Source organism: Suricata suricatta, chromosome 8 (genome assembly GCF_006229205.1).
Source record: "Suricata suricatta isolate VVHF042 chromosome 8, meerkat_22Aug2017_6uvM2_HiC, whole genome shotgun sequence".
Lineage (NCBI taxonomy): Eukaryota > Metazoa > Chordata > Mammalia > Carnivora > Herpestidae > Suricata > Suricata suricatta.
Window position 1 is genome coordinate 32,855,875 of NC_043707.1, and position 19,784 is coordinate 32,875,658.

General features: G+C 41.8%; 1 protein-coding gene across 1 annotated transcript in view; it reads right to left on the reverse strand.

The window, feature by feature from the left end:
* NPTX2 (neuronal pentraxin 2) overlaps window positions 1-704 on the reverse strand; it is a 10,879-nt gene extending 10,175 nt beyond the window's left edge. Inside the window, exon 1 of the mRNA XM_029945750.1 lies at window positions 624-704. Coding sequence (XP_029801610.1) covers window positions 624-704 — 81 coding nt within the window. The remainder of the gene's footprint in view (window positions 1-623) is intronic.
* Window positions 705-19,784: the final 19,080 nt, after the last annotated feature.

The window sequence follows — 19,784 nt, forward strand, 5'->3', positions numbered from 1 at the left end:
GGTGGAGGCCCTGGCGCGTGGGGCGCAGCGCCGCGAGCTCTGATTGGCCCGGCTGGGCGCGCGTCAGCGAGGGGGCGGGGCGGGGGCGCCTTTTCGCGGCTGGCGGGCGGCTGTGTGGGCCAGGGCCGGGGGCGCTAGCTAGGGGTCCCGGGGCTCCCAGGAAGGGAGAACTGAGGAGAAAGGGGGAAAAAACCCCACTCCCCGAGTGCCTTCGCGAGCCTTGGCCAGCGTGTCCAGGGGCCCCGAGGATCCACCCGAGGACTCAGGCGTCGGAGACTGAAGAGAGGCAGGGAGCTTCCCCGGGGCGCCTTCTGAGCTTCAGGCGGGGCGCGAAGCCTCGCTTAGCGGCCACCGCCACCCCCGTGAGGAGGCACCCCCACTTTCCAACTGAGGACGGTGAGGAGGAGCCCCAGGAGGAACTCGGAACCCAAGGCTGCCGTCGAGAGACTCCCCCTCCCCCGCGGGCCTCGTGGGCTTCCCGCTACAGGCCTCCACGCCGGCGTCACTCTGAAGGCGGGAAGGAGACGCACGACGGACTCCCCGTGCCCGTCCACTCCCCCCCGCCCCGCCCCGTCCCCACTCCCACCCGCCACCTGCGGAAGGCTTCTCAGAGCCACGGGCACCGGAAACGCGCGCCGGCTGCCGACTGCGCGGAGGGGGCGACCGTACACCCTCGCGCGCGAGCCGCCCCCACGGAGGGGCATGGCGCGGGGGCGGGAGTCACGAGGCCACCCGCAGAGCTCTCCCGTGCTGGCCTGGCGACGGCCCAGCAGGTGGTGTGACCTCGCCCGGCTAGGCCTGGGCTCCTTGGGTTCGCTGGAGCGCGGCCATGGCGAGGGCACCGCGAAGTAAAACAGGGCCCCACCCGTGCGGACGGGCAGCCTCGCCGATCCCGGTTCCCAGTTTGACGCCGCTGCCCTCACATTCTTGGAGAGCACAGCTTTGGACAGAAACCCCAAAAGGCCGGAGCAAATTTGTTTGAAAATCTTGGCCGTGGCTTGCAAACAAGTTCAGAGGGATTTTTGAGGCACAGCTACAGACTGAGCTGGCGTACTCGCACATTATAAATGGAAACTTTTTTTTCCTCCGTGTTTTAAGAAATCCTGTTGCAAGGTCATTAATCACATTATCCATTATACCAGAAACAAATGGATTTGTCACTTGTGCACAGAAGCTGAAGTTGATGCTGAAAACAAGTCGTATCAACATAAATGGAATTATTATGATACTATAAAATAGGCCGCAGTGATTAATCTCCAGAAACCAAATTTTGACCTGCTTTGCACTTCAAACAATAGCTTCTGTTATGTAAATAGTTGTGGGGTTTTCAAGGACAATGTGACTAAATTACAAGGGAAGTTCTATTCGTGGAAGTCTCTTCATGGATAAACATTAGAGACAGAAAATCTGCCGACACAACACCAAAAGCGGAGGGCAATGGAAGTGATGATGGGTCAGGTAAGAATGTTCGTTTGTTTTTAAGAAAGGTATGAGGCGGGGAGGAGGGAGACAGGGCGGTGGGCTAATGCTGCTGTTGGTCTGGGTCTCCAGCATGACCTTGAAATAGGCTCATTCCTTCTGCGTCCTTACTTCAGCTCCTTGAAAACTCCGAAAGTTCCAATGAGCCCACATATGCACGTACTGCAGTAATGAAGGCAGTCAGGTTGCAAAGCGTGTTATTAAACGTTATGGTTTAGATGATTCCGTACAGCGCCAAATCCAGACAAGTTCAGAATTACCCGGGTAAGGATTTCACTTTTCAGTTTTCACTCACAGGTTGGATGATTTTTCCTGAGACCTGAGTGGATCTTAATTGGACGTGAAAATAGCGGAATATAGCCTATCTTGTTCCCATATGTCCATTCTTGACCCACCCTGACACATTTATATTCGGGACTACTTGAAATGGATGCTTGTTTCTTTAATAATTAAATAAAGTCAAGTGTATTTCCGGAATCCTAATTTTCTCAAGAACGAAGAAAAGCAGTGTATAAGAAGGCATGAAAATAACAAAGCATATATCCCAAAATAATTACTCTTGAAGTTCTCAAAAGAGACTCCAGGACAGGAAACTATCAGTGAAATTGCCAAAGCCCAGAGGGAGAGACTGAGGCATTTAAAATGCTCTTTCCTTTGGAAGCAGTAAAAGTAGAGGGCTTAGTTCACAGGGTCTATGCTACTCGGGGTTTGACTTTGTCTTGCTGGTGCAGCAGAGAGTCTGCTGGCTTAGGAACAGGGGAACTGAGTCTTCATGCCCACTCTGTCACTAGCTAAGTGGCTTGGGGCAAGTCATTCTCGTCCCTGGACCTCAGTTTCCTGTGTATCAGATAAGGGGACCAGACTAGACACTCCCAGAGACCCTTCTGGGATCTGATAGTTTAGGAAAGGGGGTCAGTGTGACGAACGTTCTGGAGTCTTGTCCTTTCTGTTTGCATTATGAACCACCTGTAGCCGAGGAGGAGTATGGGAAGGTGGGGAGTTGGTGTATCCAGCAGAGAAACCTTCACACCGAGCTGTTCCCTAGCCCTGGTTGAAACCTGCTCTCAGCAAAGGGAAAGCTCGCCCTGGGTTTACTCACGGCACAACGCTTTCTACCTGCAGGATCCCACACATCTGACTCACGCTATCCAGAAGGATGCTTGTGTGAGTGGCCGAGACCGGGGCCCACAGATTTTCCTCCCCTTGAAAAGTCGTGCCGATCCTGCCGCAGTGAATCAGCTCCACCTAATCTCTTCGTGCAGCTGATGCTGCAGCATAGTAACCACCCACTCATTCACTATGTCTCCTGGCTCCCAGGTCAGCTGAGAGCCCAGTATGGACTTAAACCGTGTTCTGGAAATCCTGATGAGCTCATTCCGCCTCCATTTTACTGCCCCATCTGTTTGCTTCCCTTGTTCTTCTCACATGCATTTTTATCTTGGACTTCTGGGAAATGTGCTAATTTCCACCATGGTGTCAGAGGATCCCATCTTCTACTTTTCGTACATTTCCTCTTCTCTTTCTCGGTGCCACTTGGGAAGTCAGGAATGGGGGTGTGAGCTCAATAACAGAATCCAAGGACAGCTTTCTGTGAACATGACTCAGGAACTGTCCTCAACTGCTGAATTTCAGTTGGGAGGGGAACTAAGAGTGTGTGATGTTTTAGGATGTTTTTGTTTGGTTTGGTTAATTTTTTTTTTTTTGGTAGAATTCAGTACAGATACAACAGAATTTGGAGGCTCTAGTGATTTGTAACAAATACTTTTATGCCTAAAATGCTAAGACCTTTTCAAGAGTGAATTTTTCCCTAGACTGAACTGCATGGTAAAATAGAACATGCTTGTGCTTTGCAGTCTTGGTTCTGCTCTTGTTCTGATCCTAGTTCTATGACTTGCCATTTGACCTTGAGAGAATAGCTTAACCTCCCTGAGCCTCATTTTTCTTATCTCTAACATCAAAGCTGAATTTACTGCAAAGTCTTATTGTCAGGCTTGAGTAAGATAATGCATGTGAACATGTTGGGCATGTAACAGGTGCACAAAAGATGCTCACTATCCTTTTCTTCTCCTTTTCTCCTCTAAATTTGGAGCTGAATTATATAAGTTATTTCAATAACAAACTGATTTTTTTCTTTTTATTTTCTACAATATCTATTTGGAATTAAAACAAGAATTCTTGAGAAAGAACAGGCCAATCTCTGTGGAGGAAAGAAAGGCAAGAGATGAGAACTCCAGGAAAATTTACTGCTGTCTCAGCAAGAGAAAGTTATCCTATCTGCGTGTGTGTGTGTGTGTGTGTGTGTGTGTGTGTGTGTGTGTGTGTTTTCAAACAAAGCATTGTTTTTTAACTTTAATCACAAGATTCAATCAAACTACTTCACACCTACACTAACTTCGAATATATTAGGAGATTACGTGCTGAACCCAACTAAAAGATTTATAGTCCTTAACATTTCAGTGATTCTGAGGTTGTATTGCTATAGGATCCTGATAGATTTAAAACCCCCAAATAAAGCAAATGTTCTTTCTTCAACGCATCTGGGTTCTTCTTGAATAACATATTTCTGCTTTAATTTTGTGATATGAGACATTGAGTTTCAAAAAGTGTTCCTGTACAAGTATATGATCATGTGTGACTGGAAAGCCATGATTTAGGGATTGATTGTTAATATGACCCAACAGATTTCAACAAACAAAAAAGGCTTTTGGGGGCACCCCCTGATTTCAAGCCGTAGAACAAGTTGCTGGATAAACTAGAGATACTATCTTGGCTCAGTTGTTAAAAGTAAAGGATAGAGGACTGGAGATGGGAGGAGGCTGGAGGAAGGTTTGCTTGAAGCAGGTACTTGAAGGAAATGGTCTGAATTATTCTGTATTAGGAAACACTTAGAGCATCACTTTTACACAAGTTACAAGTATTGAAATTGGCATATATGCAACAAAGATTTGTAACTCAAGAGCTTCGTCGAGTTTAGGCACATAGTTAGCTTACTTGAATCTTTGAAAATGAGAGTCAGGAGAGATTTTATAGAATTTTGAAGACTAAGGAACAGCTCAAGAGAGGTTAAGAGGTCATATGGCTGCTCAACAGCAAGACCAAGCTGGAACTCAGGGTCTCTGGTTCCCAGTCAGCAGCTCTTTTCTCTGTCCCACTCCCTAACTTACTCATTAACCCTTTAAAATGCTTGGTTTATTCCAAAACAGCTTTCTTTAAAATCAGTAATTTGCCACACCTACGATCCAAGGACCATTTTTATGTATTCTCCTGGAACTCTTAACAGCATTCAACATTGTTAGTTAAGTCTTTTTTTCCTAATTAAAACGTTTCCAAAACAAGCAAACAAACAAAAACTTTTCCATTGTTAGTTTCTATAATAGTGTGTTCTTCTGCTTTTCTTCCTTGCTTTCAGAGCATTTTTTCTCTCTCTTTATTCCCTGGGTCTTTATTCATTACCTACCCCCTCAATACATGTGTCCAAAGTTGAGTTGCCATATATCTGTCCTTGGTCTTACTATTCTCTCTACCTTAACAAGTTTTATACTTTTAGCTATGATCTCTACATCAGTGACTCTGTCCCTGATCTGTACAGAACCCCGGAACATCATAAACCAATTACACGTGGGACATATCAATGATATACTACCTCTACTTCTAACTCAGTATGTTCTCAACTAAATTCATTGTTCTCTTCTTCATCCCTCTTTCCTTCCCTCTGTATTCCCTACTGTGATGTGTCGATGCTTTCCAAGTCCTCCAGATTGAAAACTTAGGAGTTGTCAGTGTCTCCTCTCCCACTCTCCAGGTCCATTCAAATTCTCATCAGTTTCTGAGTTCCAATTGTATTTTTACAATATGTCAACTCTCCATTCACTGCCACAACCTCATTACTTCTGTTCTAAACTAGACAACTGCTTCCTAACTGGGTTCTCTAATTCTACCATCTCCATTTCAGCATTCATGCTGTTCCCAGTTCTGAAATACAGCCCTGAAGCATTTAATCCTTCAGAAACATTCTGTGCTTCCCTTTGCAAATTTGCAAACTCTTTGGTCTCCATTATGTGCCCTTACCCGTTTCCTATTTAACCCCATTTTATACTGTATTCCTTGATCACTTCACTGTAATCAAAGGAAACTATCTGATGCTTTTCATGCATGATCCATACTTTCCATCCTTCAGATTTAGAGCCCAGGTTGTTTCCTATGTCTGGAATGATCTTTCTGCCAATCCTAGAGCCACACAGCCCATTCATCCTTCACAGCTCTCCACACGTTACCTTCTTCACAAAGTTTACCTTGATTTTGCTCCCTTCAAAGTGACACAGTAAAGGACAGTAGTTTATCTTTGCATTCTTTATTTCCTTTACTACTTTCAGCCTGTATTATATCTATCTTCTCCATTGGACTACAGGCTCCTTAAGAGCAACATCTAGGTCTGATATACATTCTCCTTTCAGTAAATATCTTGTTGGGTGTGCACAATAGTGATAGTGCTTTGGGAGAGAAACAAAAAAGGTTTTGTTCAATGTATGATTTGGCAGGAGGAAAGTCACTATGTTGGATTGGCAGGGGACATTTTCATGGAGAATTTGGGAATTAAATTAGCCCTTTAAAAAGATAGTGGGAGGTGACTTAATAGGGATGTTAGGTATCGGGAGGAGCAAGCAAGAGAAGAAAAGGTTGAAGCCTTGGAGAAAAACAAGATATGCAGTTAGTAATGTCTGACTTTTAGTCCTTTGTTCCAAATCTGTTCTCTGTTTCCAAGGATACCTTAAGATAAATTTATCTCATTTCCAGTAGATATCACTCACCTAGTCTCCATAAGGAAAGACAGGGTCATTATTTTGGCCAGATGACCATAGTAAGCTACTTGCAAGAATGAACAAAGTGTAAGTAGTAACAATGTTCAGTTTTTAATTGAGCAAAGGAAAGTGGGAATTTGTGTTTGAAATGTCTACACATTCCAGACTTTCTGAAATTCTCCCAGATGGATACCCAGATGGAAGTGTTACAGAAATGGTGGAGGAAGGGTTAGCATTTTTTTCTGCTGGTTCTGTAACACCACTTGGCAGGGGTTAAGGCGAAATTTAAAAGACTGAACCTCTCTCCCAGCACTGTCAGAGGTTCCAAGCCCTCAGAACAGTTGGTAATAGAGGGTCAGAGCCAAAACAAGTTCTCCATAATAGGAGATGTTTATTCTCAACATATTAGGTTCGGGGTTTCCTTGAGCTTTGAGCTAAAATTCTTTTGGCTCTTTTATCTCAGCTGAATTATTTATTCCCCGTGTAATCTTGATGTTCATACCTGGAACAGCCTTTCTATAGCTGAATGAAAGGTGCAAAGAGAGTGCATGTTTTAGATTGCTAATCAGAGAGGAATTGCGCTGTTCCCAGCCTCCACCAGGGAATACGTTCATCTGTGTTCCAGATGTCCCGTTGCCTTCTCCACTCAGCCCTAGACCACATGAAGTGAACTGAACCCTTCATATACGTGGCTGCTTTTGTTGAAGAGGTGGCAGCTTCCAACCAGACTTTCTGCTTTTGCTCTGTGATTCAGTCTGGATAATGAACAGCCCATCTGAGTGGAAAGGGGTAGAGAACATTTCTCTTAAATGCAAGCAGCCTAAATAAATACATTCTCCTACTAAGATTTCCCTTCCTCTTCAACGAGGACCAGTTAAAAGATCCTTGTTCCACTGCCCAACCCACATGCATCCCAGTTGGAATTCATTACAAAATATTTAAAAACTCTTAAAATGAAGGAAAAATCTTTGGGAAGAGACACTGTGTTATGATTGTTTCTTTAAGTCTAGCTTCCTGAAAACTACATAAGGTAGTAAAAGGGTTATGAGAACAAAGGCATAATGCTGTCTTGCAGCTTTGAGTCTTTGGATTTGACAGATAAGGTCAATTTAATGCCAAAAGGGAAAGAAAAAAAACCTCTCATGGCATATGAAAGCAAAAAGAGTCAATGTGTAGTGCTTTAGGCCAAAGCTTAGACTCCGTTCTTTTTATTGTGTTTCATATTTTTCTTTGCTATTTTGGCACTAAAAAGAATTCTCTCAATTTCCAAACCCTGTAACAAAATAAATATGCATTGAGTATGCTACTTGAAACTGCAGCTAATGTTTTGATGTTTAGTTGTTAATGTTAAACAAATAAGCAGTATCATGAGTCCTGGTTTGAAAAGCACCTAAGCCAGGGAGTGTAAAGAATGTATGTGTTTGCTAGGTGCCATGGGAGATGGGGGTGGGTGGTGGGTAGTAAGGTAAGGACATTGCCATTTCCTTTGCAACTGAAATCAATGTTAATCCTCCAGTTATTATATAAATGTAATTCACAGTGCTCGACTCCTGCTGAAGATCATGCTCACAGAGTAAACTGGCCCGGGAATATTATCTCAACTGGATAGTAATAAGGGATAAATACTTTGATTTTATTTACTTCTGTGTCTCCAGCTCTAGAATAGTGCCTGGCACCTTGTAAAAGCTCACTATTTGTGGTGAAAGGTATGTTGTGGGAGAGGGGCTGTATGCTTCACAAAACATCATTCCCATGAATAAGGGGTATATACTGATTTAGAATAAAAGACTCATTCCTAACTTCTTGATCTAGAAGATTTATTGATAACTTAATTTGCTTCTGAAAACTACAGGCAAGACTACTACTATATCGTAGTTTTAATTATACACTGGAGATGTGTAAGTCCAGGAAAAGCAATAGAGACAGAAGCCTCCTAATTTTTGACTGCTTCTTGGTGAATTAGAGAATGGAAGAACAGCCTTGCTACAGGGAATAAAAACCTTAAAAGGGCATCCTTTAAGGAGAAGGAGAAGGAGAAGAAAACAGAGAACAGGCCTGAAAAGGCTTTTCCACTGGGATATAAGTCTCAACTATTCTCTCTACATCATTGCAATTAACACTCCTTACAGAGCCTCGGTCATCACCCAAGCCACACAGATGCACATTTAACAGACATTGTAAATGGAACCTTGGAAATAGAAACCAAAAGAATGAGCACCACTTACATCATGGTTGCCATAATTCTCAAGCTATAAGCACACCATTTGGGGAATCTTTGGGTTGACCTGGATTGAACAGTAGTTATTTGTATGAAGCATCCTACCTGTGTGGGCCACTGTTGACAACCAGGAGATACAAAGGGCTTGTTAGTTCTCTCAGCCCAAATTAAAAGTGACCCCATTGAAGTTTGGTTGAATCATCAATCATTCTTATAAACACATGCCTTTGGAAGTCTATTTTGACAAATCTAAAACAGAAATGCTTTGTTGAGAGCTAACACATTGACCTGTTTCATGATTAGTATCTGAGCTGATGGATTGGAATAGAATGCTACTGAAACTCAATTTCACAATGTGCCTGACTGTTGGAAGAAATGAAAGCAACTGGGAAAGTGGCAGAATGAGGGGGAGGGCCTGCCCAGTGAAACTGCACATCTTTTCCAGAACTTATGGAAGGCTTAGGGAATATGGTTTCAGAATTTCTGACTGTGAAATAAGAACTTAGAGGTCATGTCAAGTAGTTTAATGATCTAAAAGCTCAGCTTAAGCCCTCTTACATAATGACAGCTTTTGTTCCAGACAGAACATCCAATCCTTGAACACAACTAATATTAAATAAGGAATTCATTGTAGAGATGGACCCTGTTTTTAAGATCATTATCCCATCATTGGATGAAGATAAATTATGTCATCAAATTCTCAGTCACTGGAACATCCTTATCTTTAGGGACCTAGGCCAATAATAAATCAATTCCCTGGACAGGCAAATGTGGCTTCAGTATTCTGCTTAATTCTCTGAGTTCCTGATTTCCCTAGTAATTTCACACACCCTTGTCAGGCTCTTTGGTGTTTTTTAGGAATTTTTAAAAATTCAACTTATAGGTTGTTTTCAATGAGAGGATTGGTCCAAATAACCAAGTTCCCTAACTCTGTCGAGCTCAAATTGCTCAATCTTGTTACACTAAGAAGTTTGAAGATAAATGGATACTAGACACCTGTGAAGATATGAGAATAATCAGTCCTTTCTTTCTCCTTTTCTCTCACCAAAATTCACCCAGCATCAAAAAATATGTAAGTTGATGAGAGCTTCAAGTATCATCTAGAACAACTCTCAGATTTCATAGTTGAGAATATTGAGATCCAAAAGTTTATCAATGTCAGTTTGCATAGTTAACTTTGGTGCAGTTCAAACAAGGAACTTCTGACTTCTCCCCTAGCACATTACCCATCTCGCCTTGATTATCTCTTTCCCCATCTCATCTGCTATGATAAATCAAAGACCAGTTGTATTACCTTTTCTGTGTCTCATCCACCTACGGGCTACAGCTATTTATTTTTTAGGTAATCTAAAATAAGCCAGGGGAGTGATTAGAGTTTGAAGGAGAAGACAGAGAAAGGGAACAGAAAAAATGCTTGCAGAAATAATGTCCTAAAATTTTCCAAAGTCGATGAAAACTGTAAACTCATAGATTCAGGAAGCTCAATGAACCCCAAGCACAATAAACATAAATGAAACTACACTAAGGCACATCATAATTAAATTTCTTAAAACCACTGGTAAAGAGAAAAATCTTACAAGCACCCAGAATATCTTTAAATTACTGAAAGAAAATCTATGAATGTAGAATTCCATAACTCAATGAAAATATCTTTCAAAAAAAAAGCAAGATATGACATTTCAGACTTACAGATATGAAAGAGAGAAAGAGAGAGAGAAAATTTGTCACCAGAAGATCCATAGTGTGAGAAATAGTAAAGGTAATCTTCAAGCATTAGAAAAACTATACCAAGTGGTAATATAGGTCTATAAAAGAATAATAAACACCATAAATAAAAACTATGGAGACTATATGATTACACTGAAAATCCTGGAATCTGCAAAAAAGCTACTAGAACTAATAAGTGAATTTAAGAAGATTTCAGGATTCAAGATCAACAGACACAAATCTGTGGTATTTCTATATATTAGCAGCAATTAGAAATTGAAATTTAAAAATATATGATAGCAACAAAACTATGAAATGTTTAGAAATCTATGTATTGTAGTATCTGGGTGGCTCAGTTGCGTGAGTGTCTGCCTTTGGCTCAGGTCATGATCTCACAGTTCATGAGTTTGAGCTCTGCATCAGACTCCATACGACCATGTGGAGCCTGCCTGGTATTCTCTCTCTCCTCCTCTCTCTGCCTCTCCCCAACTTTCTCTCTTTCTCTTTCAAAAATAAATACACTTAAAAAAAGAAATATAAATCAAAAGGTGTGCAAGACTAGTATATTAAAAACTACAAAGTGCTGCTGAGAAAAATTAAAACATAAATAAATGGAGAAATACGCCACATTTGTGGATTAGAAGACTCACCATTAAGATGTCAGTTCTCCCCAAATTGACCTATAGATTCAGTGCAATCCTAATAAAAACTCTACCATGCTATTTTGTAGAAATTGATAATCTACTTCTAAATTTCATATGGAAATTCAAAGGACTTAGAATGGCTAAAGCACTTTAAAAAAAAGTTGAATGACTTCCATTATGTGATTTCAAGTCTTATTTTAAAGCTACGGTAATGAGGATAATGTGGTTTTGGAGAAATTATAAGCAAATAGATCAATGGAACAGACTAGAGAGTCCAGAAATAGACCCCACATATATAGTCAATTTATTTTTGACAAAGGTATAAAACTTGGTGGAGAAAGGAATGTCTTTTAGAATTAAAAAAAATAACATTTATTTATGAGAGAGAGAGAGAGACAGAGTGAGAGCAGGGGAGGGGCAGAGAGAGAGAGAGGGAGACACAGAATCTGAAGCAGGCTTCAGGTTCTGAGCTGTCAGCACAGAGCCCGATGTGGGCCTCGAACCCACAGACCGTGAGATCATGACCTGAGCTGAAGTCGGACCCTTACTGACTGAGTCACCCAGATGCCCCGAGGAATGTCTTTTAAAATATATTTTATATCTATGTCAAAAACAAATGAACTTTGACCTATTTCTCACATCGTATTAAAAAGTAATTCAAAGTGGATCATAGATCTAAATATAAAGCCTAAAGCTACAAAACTTCTAGAAAAAACATAGGAGAGAATCTTGTGACCCTGGATTAGGCAAAGATTTCTTAGATATGAACCAACAGCACAGTCCACTTCTAAGGGTAATACATTGGATTTCACAAGAATTAGGAACTTGTGGTCTTTGGAAGACACTGTTAAAATAAACTTTTAAGCCATAATTGGAGAAAATATTTTCAAATTATGGGGCTAACCAAGTCCTTGTGTCCAGAATTCATAAAAAGTCTTAAACTTAATCGTAAGAAAACAAACAACCTAATTAATAAGTGGCAAAAGATTTGAACAGATGCTTTGCCAAAGATGATATACAGATGGGTAGTGAGCACATGAAAAGACAGACAACATCATTAGTCATTGACAAAATGCAAATTTAAACCACAGGATACCTCTACACACCCACTAAAATGTCTAAAATAAAAAAAGATTGACCACAGCAAGTGTTGGCCGGGGTGATCTCTCATATACTATTGGAGGAGTGGGAAATGGCACAACCATGATGGGAAACTTTGACCATTTCTTAAAGACTTAAACATATGCCTCACTTATGAACCAGCCCGTCTACTTTAAGGTATTTACCAAAGAGAAATGAAAACTGTGTTGATACAAAGACTTGTACATGAATGTTTATAGCAGCTTTATTCATAATAGCCAGAAAGTGGAAAGAATCCAAATGTTCATCAATAAATGGATGAATAAATAAATTGTGGTAAATACTCAGCAACAAGATGGAATGAACCACCAATATGTGTAACAATATGGGTGAATCTGAAAACAATTATGCTGACTGAAAGGGGCCAGAGAAAGAAGAGTCATACTCATGACTCCATTTGTATAAAATTCTACAAAATGCAAAATTAAAACAGATCAGCAGGGGGGAATAGGAGAGTGGAGACGGGCTGAGAAGGATTACAGAGGGCCAAAAGGAAACTTGGGAAGGTGGATGTATTCATTATCTTGATTGTGGTAATGGTTTCATAGGTATATACATATGTAAAAACTTACCAAATTGTGCAGTTTAAGTATATGTCTATTTCATGTAAATTATACCTCAATCAATCTTAACAAAAATAGGAAAAAATATGCCAGTGATTGTGTATACATGTGGTGCAACACAATGGTACACATGAGATCATGTACATGAGAACTTACTTTTGTACATATGGGAATAGGTGCATCTAAATAATGCAGGCATGGGATGTAAATGTGCATGTAGATTGACAGATATCCCTGAGAAGCCATAAATGTACATTTGAGATAACATATCACATGTTCCAACATTCGTAATGGTGTCCCTTGGAAATGTAATGTGATTTTAATAGAGTAAACCCCAAGAATAAATTTTCATCCAATGAGCATTAATTTCCTTCCTCCCTCCTGAACTTAGGGTCCTGGCTCATGACACGAGCAACCCTGTTTCCTACTGTGAACTACTTGTCTTGTTACTCACTTTGACCTCAGTAAGGAAAACACTGTGACCTCAAGCCTTCCATGGCTCTCAGACACAGAAGTTGGCAATCTAGTGCCTTGTTCACACAGCACAGCATTTGTTCTGGGACATTGCAGGTTAAGCCGAGAGGATTTTTCTCTGAAACAAAATACTTCCAGTAAAGCTGCAAAGAAGAAGCTTAGAGAAGCACATTGGATAAAGAGACAGAATTTTTTTTTAAAGAAAATTATTCTTTGTTTTCTGCAAGAGGCCAAGGCCAGGACTTGAGTTAGAACAAATCCACAAGGAAGAATAGATGAGCAATTCTCAATTCATTTGTACCTTGACTGATGTTTTTTCAAGGTTAAGTAAAACTGATCTTTAGAGAATGTTCCTGTCATAATATAGAATAAACCAGTTACATAAACTTGTAAAAGTAATACAACTCTTTTACAACATTCACTTTCTCACTCCTCTCTCTCTCTCTCTCTCTCTCTCTCTCTCTCTCTCTCACACACACACACACACACACACACACACACAGACTCTTTCTCCACCCTCCCCCCCAATATAGTAAATCTGTGAGAGAGTACCTCTGGGCGACATTTCCTCATCTGTAAAATGAAGAGTTGCATTATCTCTAAGGCCCATGAGAGAGCATTCAGCTTGCAAATGTTATGAAATGTACTGTGCAGTTGATCACTCTGGTTCCTGCAAAGCCAAATCTAGGCAGTATTTTAAGATACAAACTAAAAACTTCCCTGGTATTGTGCTATGTGATGTCAGAAAGTTGAAATTTTTTTAAATCCAGCAAAGCAACCTGTTTTTAAGATCTGAGTGACATCCAAGAGCTGGTCTTTCTGATTTTAGAAAGGGATGAAGTCAGTTAAAGGCTCAGTCAGTTAACTGTCTGACTTCAACTTAGGTCATGATCTCTCAGAGTTTGTGAGTTTAAGCCCCACGTAGGGCTCCGTGCTGTCAGCTCAGAGCCTGGAGCCTACTTCGGATTCTGTGACTCCCTCTCTCTCTCTGCCCCTCCTCCGCTCATGCTTTGTCTTACTCTGTCTCTCAAAAAATAAATAAACATTAAAAAAATTTAAAGGGATTAAGATAATATCTACATAAATGAGTCCCAACCCTTGCTGCACATTAGAATTGCCTGGGATTTAATTGGGGGGTGGGGGGAGCGAGGTGTTTTGTTGTTACTGTTGCTGCTCACATTCTTCTGTGCTCCAGGGCAAGCCTAATCTGCATTAGGGGTGAGAACACTCCTTTTATTCTATAGCAAATATAAGGATAGAGGCAGGTACTTCGGGTATTTGAATATTTGGATCTTGCTGGCTTTGTTTGAGCCCAGCCTAAATCTGAGATAATATCCAGGACTTAGGGCTGTTTATTCCCTGAAACCCCAGAACCTCCAACCCCTGGATGGGTCACAGTGGCCACTGTGTAAATTTAAAAAGATCAGTTCAGGGTCGCCTGGGTGGCTCAGTCAGTTGAGCGTCCAACTTCCGCTAAGGTCATGATCTCACAGTTGGTGAGTTCGAGCCCCACACTGCTGTCAGTACAGAGCCCGCTTCGAATCTTCTGTCTCCTCTCTCTCCCCTTCCCCTACTTGCACTCTTTCTCTCTCTCTCAAAAATGAACGAACATTTAAAAAAATAAAATAGGGGAGACTGGGTGGCTTGGTCGATTGGGCACCCGGTTCTTGAATTCGGCTCAAGTCATGATCTCACAGTTCATGAGTTCAAGCCCCATAACTGGCTTTGCCCTGATGGTGGGGAGCCTGCTTGGGATTTGCTCTCTCCTCCCACCCCCTCTGCCCCTACCCCACTTGCTCTCTCTCTCAGAATAAATAAATAAACTTAAATAATAAATAAATAAGGTCAGTTTGTGCAAAGCAAGTACATTTTCGACACTTAAAACATTACAAGTAATAATTCCCCACCTCCCTAAGATAATTACCATGAGGTAACGTTAAGAGTTGGGAGTATATCTCTCCATACCATGTATTAAAATACATGTACAAGCACATAAATAAGTCATATATCATGGTTTTGTTCATTTTTTTCTTTCTTTGTTAATACAGAAACTAGTTTTTGGGGTTTTTTTTTCACCCTGCAATGTGCTTTACTCACTTAACCTATATCATGAGGCTTCAGCTAAGCCTGGTGGATTAAATACTCTCCTGCAACCTCACTTAAAATGGCAGCCAAGGGACTAAAAAGGACATGCGCTGCAAGGAGAAAGAGTGCCGCAAAGGAGAAGAGAACAATAAAATCTGGGGACTGGAAAGCAAATGGAGGAGCTAAAACTGTCTTAGGAAACCAGAGAAGTGAAAACCGGAGATGGAAGAAAGGCCTCAAATTACTGCCTTCCAATACGAGAATCTCAGGCTGTGGAGAGAGGGGCCCAGGGACCTCTGGAGATGCTGGAGACCTGAGGAAGTCCTGCGCGAGAGCTCCTGGGCCTTCAGATCCCCTCCCCACTCAACACTTACGTGGTCCCGACTCCCGGACAGGGGCAGAGAAAGACAGGCACAGAATCAGAAGTAGACTCCAGGGTTTGGGTGTCAGCACAGAGCCCGTCGCAGGGCTCAAACCCACAAACTGTGAGATCATGACCTGAGCTGAAGTTGGATGCTTAACTGACTGAGCCACCCAGGCACCCCCCCCCAACTCCCAGAGTTTCTGATGCAGCAGGTCAGGATGGGGCCTAGGAACTGGCACTTCTAACAGTTTCCTAGGTGATCTTGATGCTGGATACTAAGCAATGAGAACCACTGGATCAGAGACTTCTTCTCTGATTCCAGACCCGCTCACACAGGGCAAGGGCAAGGGTGCAATCACTCTGCAGGACACCAGGGTTGTTGTGAGTACCCACATGCTGACTGGGAGAGCCTCAGCCCCTTCCTCCAGGAGAGTCTCAGGATATCAGCAGCCAGATGACAAGGTGAGAGATGGAAAGTTTCTTTTCTGAGGGATCTGATTTCTCTGGAGGAAAAATACATCCTCTATTGGTAGTTGAGGACCCCTCCCATTCCCCTAGAGAGGTTTCTCCCCCTATACAAAAGAATCATCTAGAGAGCCTTTAAAAATATGAAGACCTGAATAGACACTTCTCCAAAGAGGACATCCAGATGGCCAACAGGCACATTAAACGATGCTCAGCGTCACTCATTATCAGGGAAATACAAATCAAAATCACACCGAGATACCACCTCACACTGATCAGAGTCGCTAAAATAAACAAGTCAAGAGAATATAGATGCTGGCGAGGGTGTGGAGAGATAGGCACCCTCCTACACTGTTGGTGGGAATGTAAACTGGTGCAGCCGCTCTGAAAAACAGTGTGGAAGTTCCTCAAAAAACTATCCATAGAACTCCCCTATGACCCAGCAATAGCACTGCTAGGGATTTACCCAAAAGATACAGAAGTGCTGATGCATAGGAGCACATGTACCCCAATGTTCATAGCGGCACTTTCTTCAATAGCCAAATCATGGAAAGAGCCTAAATGTCCATCAATTGATGAGTGGATCAAGAAGATGTGGTATATATACACAATGGAGTACTATATGGCAATGAGGAAGAATGAAATATGGCCATTTGTAGGAAAGTGGATGGACCTTCAGGGTGTCATGCTAAGTGAAATAAGTCAGGCAGAGAAGGATAGATACCATATGTTTGCACTCATAGGTCTAACAGGAGAGACCTGGCAGGGAACCATGGGGAGAGGAAAGGGGAAAGAGAGCTGGGGAGAGTGAGGAACACAGATCATGGGAGACTATTGAATACTGAAAACGAACCATGGGCTGAAGGGGGAGAGGAAGGGGGGAGGGGGGTGATGGTCATGGTGGGGGGCACTTGTGGGGAGAAGCACTGGATGTTATATGGAAACCAATTTGATAATAAACTATTTAAAAAATTTAAAAAGTATATGAATGACAAGGGGTGCCTGGGTGGCTCAGTCACTTTTAAGCAAGGTCATGGGCTCTGTGCTGACACCTCAGAACCTGGAGCCTGCTTTAGATACTGTATCCCCCACTCATGCTCTGTCTCTCTGTTCCTGTCTCTCTCTCTCTCTCTCAAAAATAAATAAACATTAAAAAATTTTTTAAAATATGAATGACAAGGTTCCAATCAATTAAGTCAGATACTCTAGGGGTGAGGCTTTGGCATGTGATTCGGTTTTAAAGGCCCCTAAGTGATGAAAACATAGGGGCAGGGGTGATCATCACCCAATAAACATAGCTACACACACAGAAATAGTTTTGAGTGCTTCCCTCCTAAGTATGAGTCGGCAGTCACCAAATGTTTGAGGAAGCTCTACTATGAAAGTCAGAGACCAAAACAACAGAAGAAGAAGAAGAAGAAAAACTCAGAAGAAATAAGTAATGCAAAAAGCAGAAGAAAACTCCAAAAAAAGCTGTAAGTGGTATCTTCAGAGATAAAAGAAGACATTGCATTCATGAAAAAAAAGAACAGGATGTTACAAATAGAATGTTGAGAGGGAAAAAAAGGGGGGCTCTTGCAAATTAAAAATAGTCTGCTGGAAATACAATTTTCAATAAGAGGTGTGGAGCTTTAGTGGAGGAAATATCCCTTACACAGAACAGAAAAAGGGAGCTGGAAATAGGAGAAGAAGGGTAAGAAAACGAAAACATTAGTCTGCCCAATACCTGAATAAAAGACCTTCCAGAAAGAGAGAACAAAGAAAATTGAGGGAGGATTATTAAAGTAATAATTCAAAAGAATGGCCCCCAAAGTAGATGGGTGATTACTTAGAGCTGGTGGGAGAGAATAGGGAATGATCGCGAGTGGGTACAAGGTTTGTCTTGAAGGTGATGGAAATATTCCAAAATTAGGTTATGGTGATAACTGCACACCTCTGTAAATATACTAAAAACTCTTGAATTGAATCCTTTACGTGGGCAAATTTTATGGAATGTAAATTATATGTCAATAAAGCTATTTTTCTAAATGTCCTCCACAAATCCCAGTGCTCAGATTGAGGGGACCACCAATAGTCCACTGCAAAAATAGACCCCATGCTACGGCACGTAATCGTGTACTTTCAAAATACTGGAGACAAAGAGAAATTCTTAAAAGCAAAGCTCCCAAGAAAACAATTCACAAAGAAAGGATCAGGAATGAGAATGGCATCCTATTTCTCAGTAGTGACACTGAACTCTACAAGGCAGTACAGCATCGCCTAACAATTTCTGAGAAAAACATCATCGCCAGCCTGGAACTCTACCTTGTGTAAGGATAAAGAATGGTTGAAATCCATTGGCTAATGCCCAAATGAATGAGGGTAAGCAAACTTTATTCTGAAAGTCCATAACGCTATACATCTCATTTAGTTAAGGCAAAAGCGTGACTCGTGCTCACGTTGAAACTGACGTATAGACACTGCTGGCCTGCTAACTGGAGAAACCAGCCAGTGGCCCACCTCCACTTCTCAGGGGGGCTCTGTTGTTTTGCATCTCCATGAATCCAGGGCCTCTCATAATGTGAAAAACAGCTACGGTTAAATTGTGAACACGGTCCTGAAAAAAGAAAGCCCACAGCCAGCAGTGGCATTGTATAGAGTTTAAGAATCCGGCTTTAGATTAAATAGCCTGGGTTCAAATCCTGATGGCATCACTACCTTCTTGTGACCTGGGGCCAATTACCTAATTAACCACTGAGCTTTCATTTCCTCTCCTGTAAAAAGGGACTGATGCTATCTTCTCATGGGATTGTAGTGAGGATTTGAGGAAATACTGTTTGTTAGGCAGAGGGACATTGTGCCTGGTACAGAGCATTACTCAATTATTAGTAGTAGAAACAGCAATAGTAATACTGGTACTGGGAGTGATAGCAATAAAAAGGACAGGTCTAATAAAGTGATGTAACTGAACAATTTGGATTCGATAGCTCTAAGTGCCAAAGACTTATACATGCTCAGAGTCGTTTACCCCTTATTATACCAATACTCTGTCAAACAAAAACAAAAACAAGCTATATATTTTTTTTCATCCATACCGAGATAGATTTTTCATTCTACTTGTGTTCTTCTGGGAAAAGGCCTAATAGCTTGTATCTCTATCTGTAACTATTTCTGAAACACAGCTTCAAGGTTTAAAAGCCTTCCCTTACCTATTTCTCATTGTTAACATCATACTCACGGCATCTGGAAAAGATTCAAGTACACAGTTTATATAAGGTATGATTTGTCTGCAGCAGGCATATATATTAAGAGAGGAGCAGAGAGGGAGCACGAATTAGGAGATGATGCTACACAGTCATGGCAATTCGTGGCTTTGGAGTTTGTCCTTTGCTGCATCGCAACCCTGAACGCCTCTCAGGCAAGAGACCAGGTTAATGTTGTGGAAGCAATTCAGATACAAACGTCTGTTGTAAAGAGGTAACAAAAACACCCCAAAATAAGAGTGAGCACATCTAAGCATGTGGTGTTCTGTTGGCTTAGCCTCTGGCACGTTGGTGTAAGAAGAGAGGATTCCAAGTCAGCCAGAGCAGAGGCACATTCTGAGATGGTTGTTGTGGCAGGGCTGGGCTGTTGTCCTTGGATGGGGATCAGTGAGGCCCTGAGGGGCTGGGAATGGTGACAGACAAGAGAGATGATATCCCTCCTGTTTGAGTAGATTTCTATAGCCCTGCTGTGCAGAGGGGGGAGAAATGCTGCCTCTGGGGGTCTGTGCCTGCGCTCACCCACCACCCACTCATGGCCTCTCAGGAAACACATACCAGGTACCACTCCCAGCGTCAAGAGATTATTCTTTTTTTTTTTTTTTTT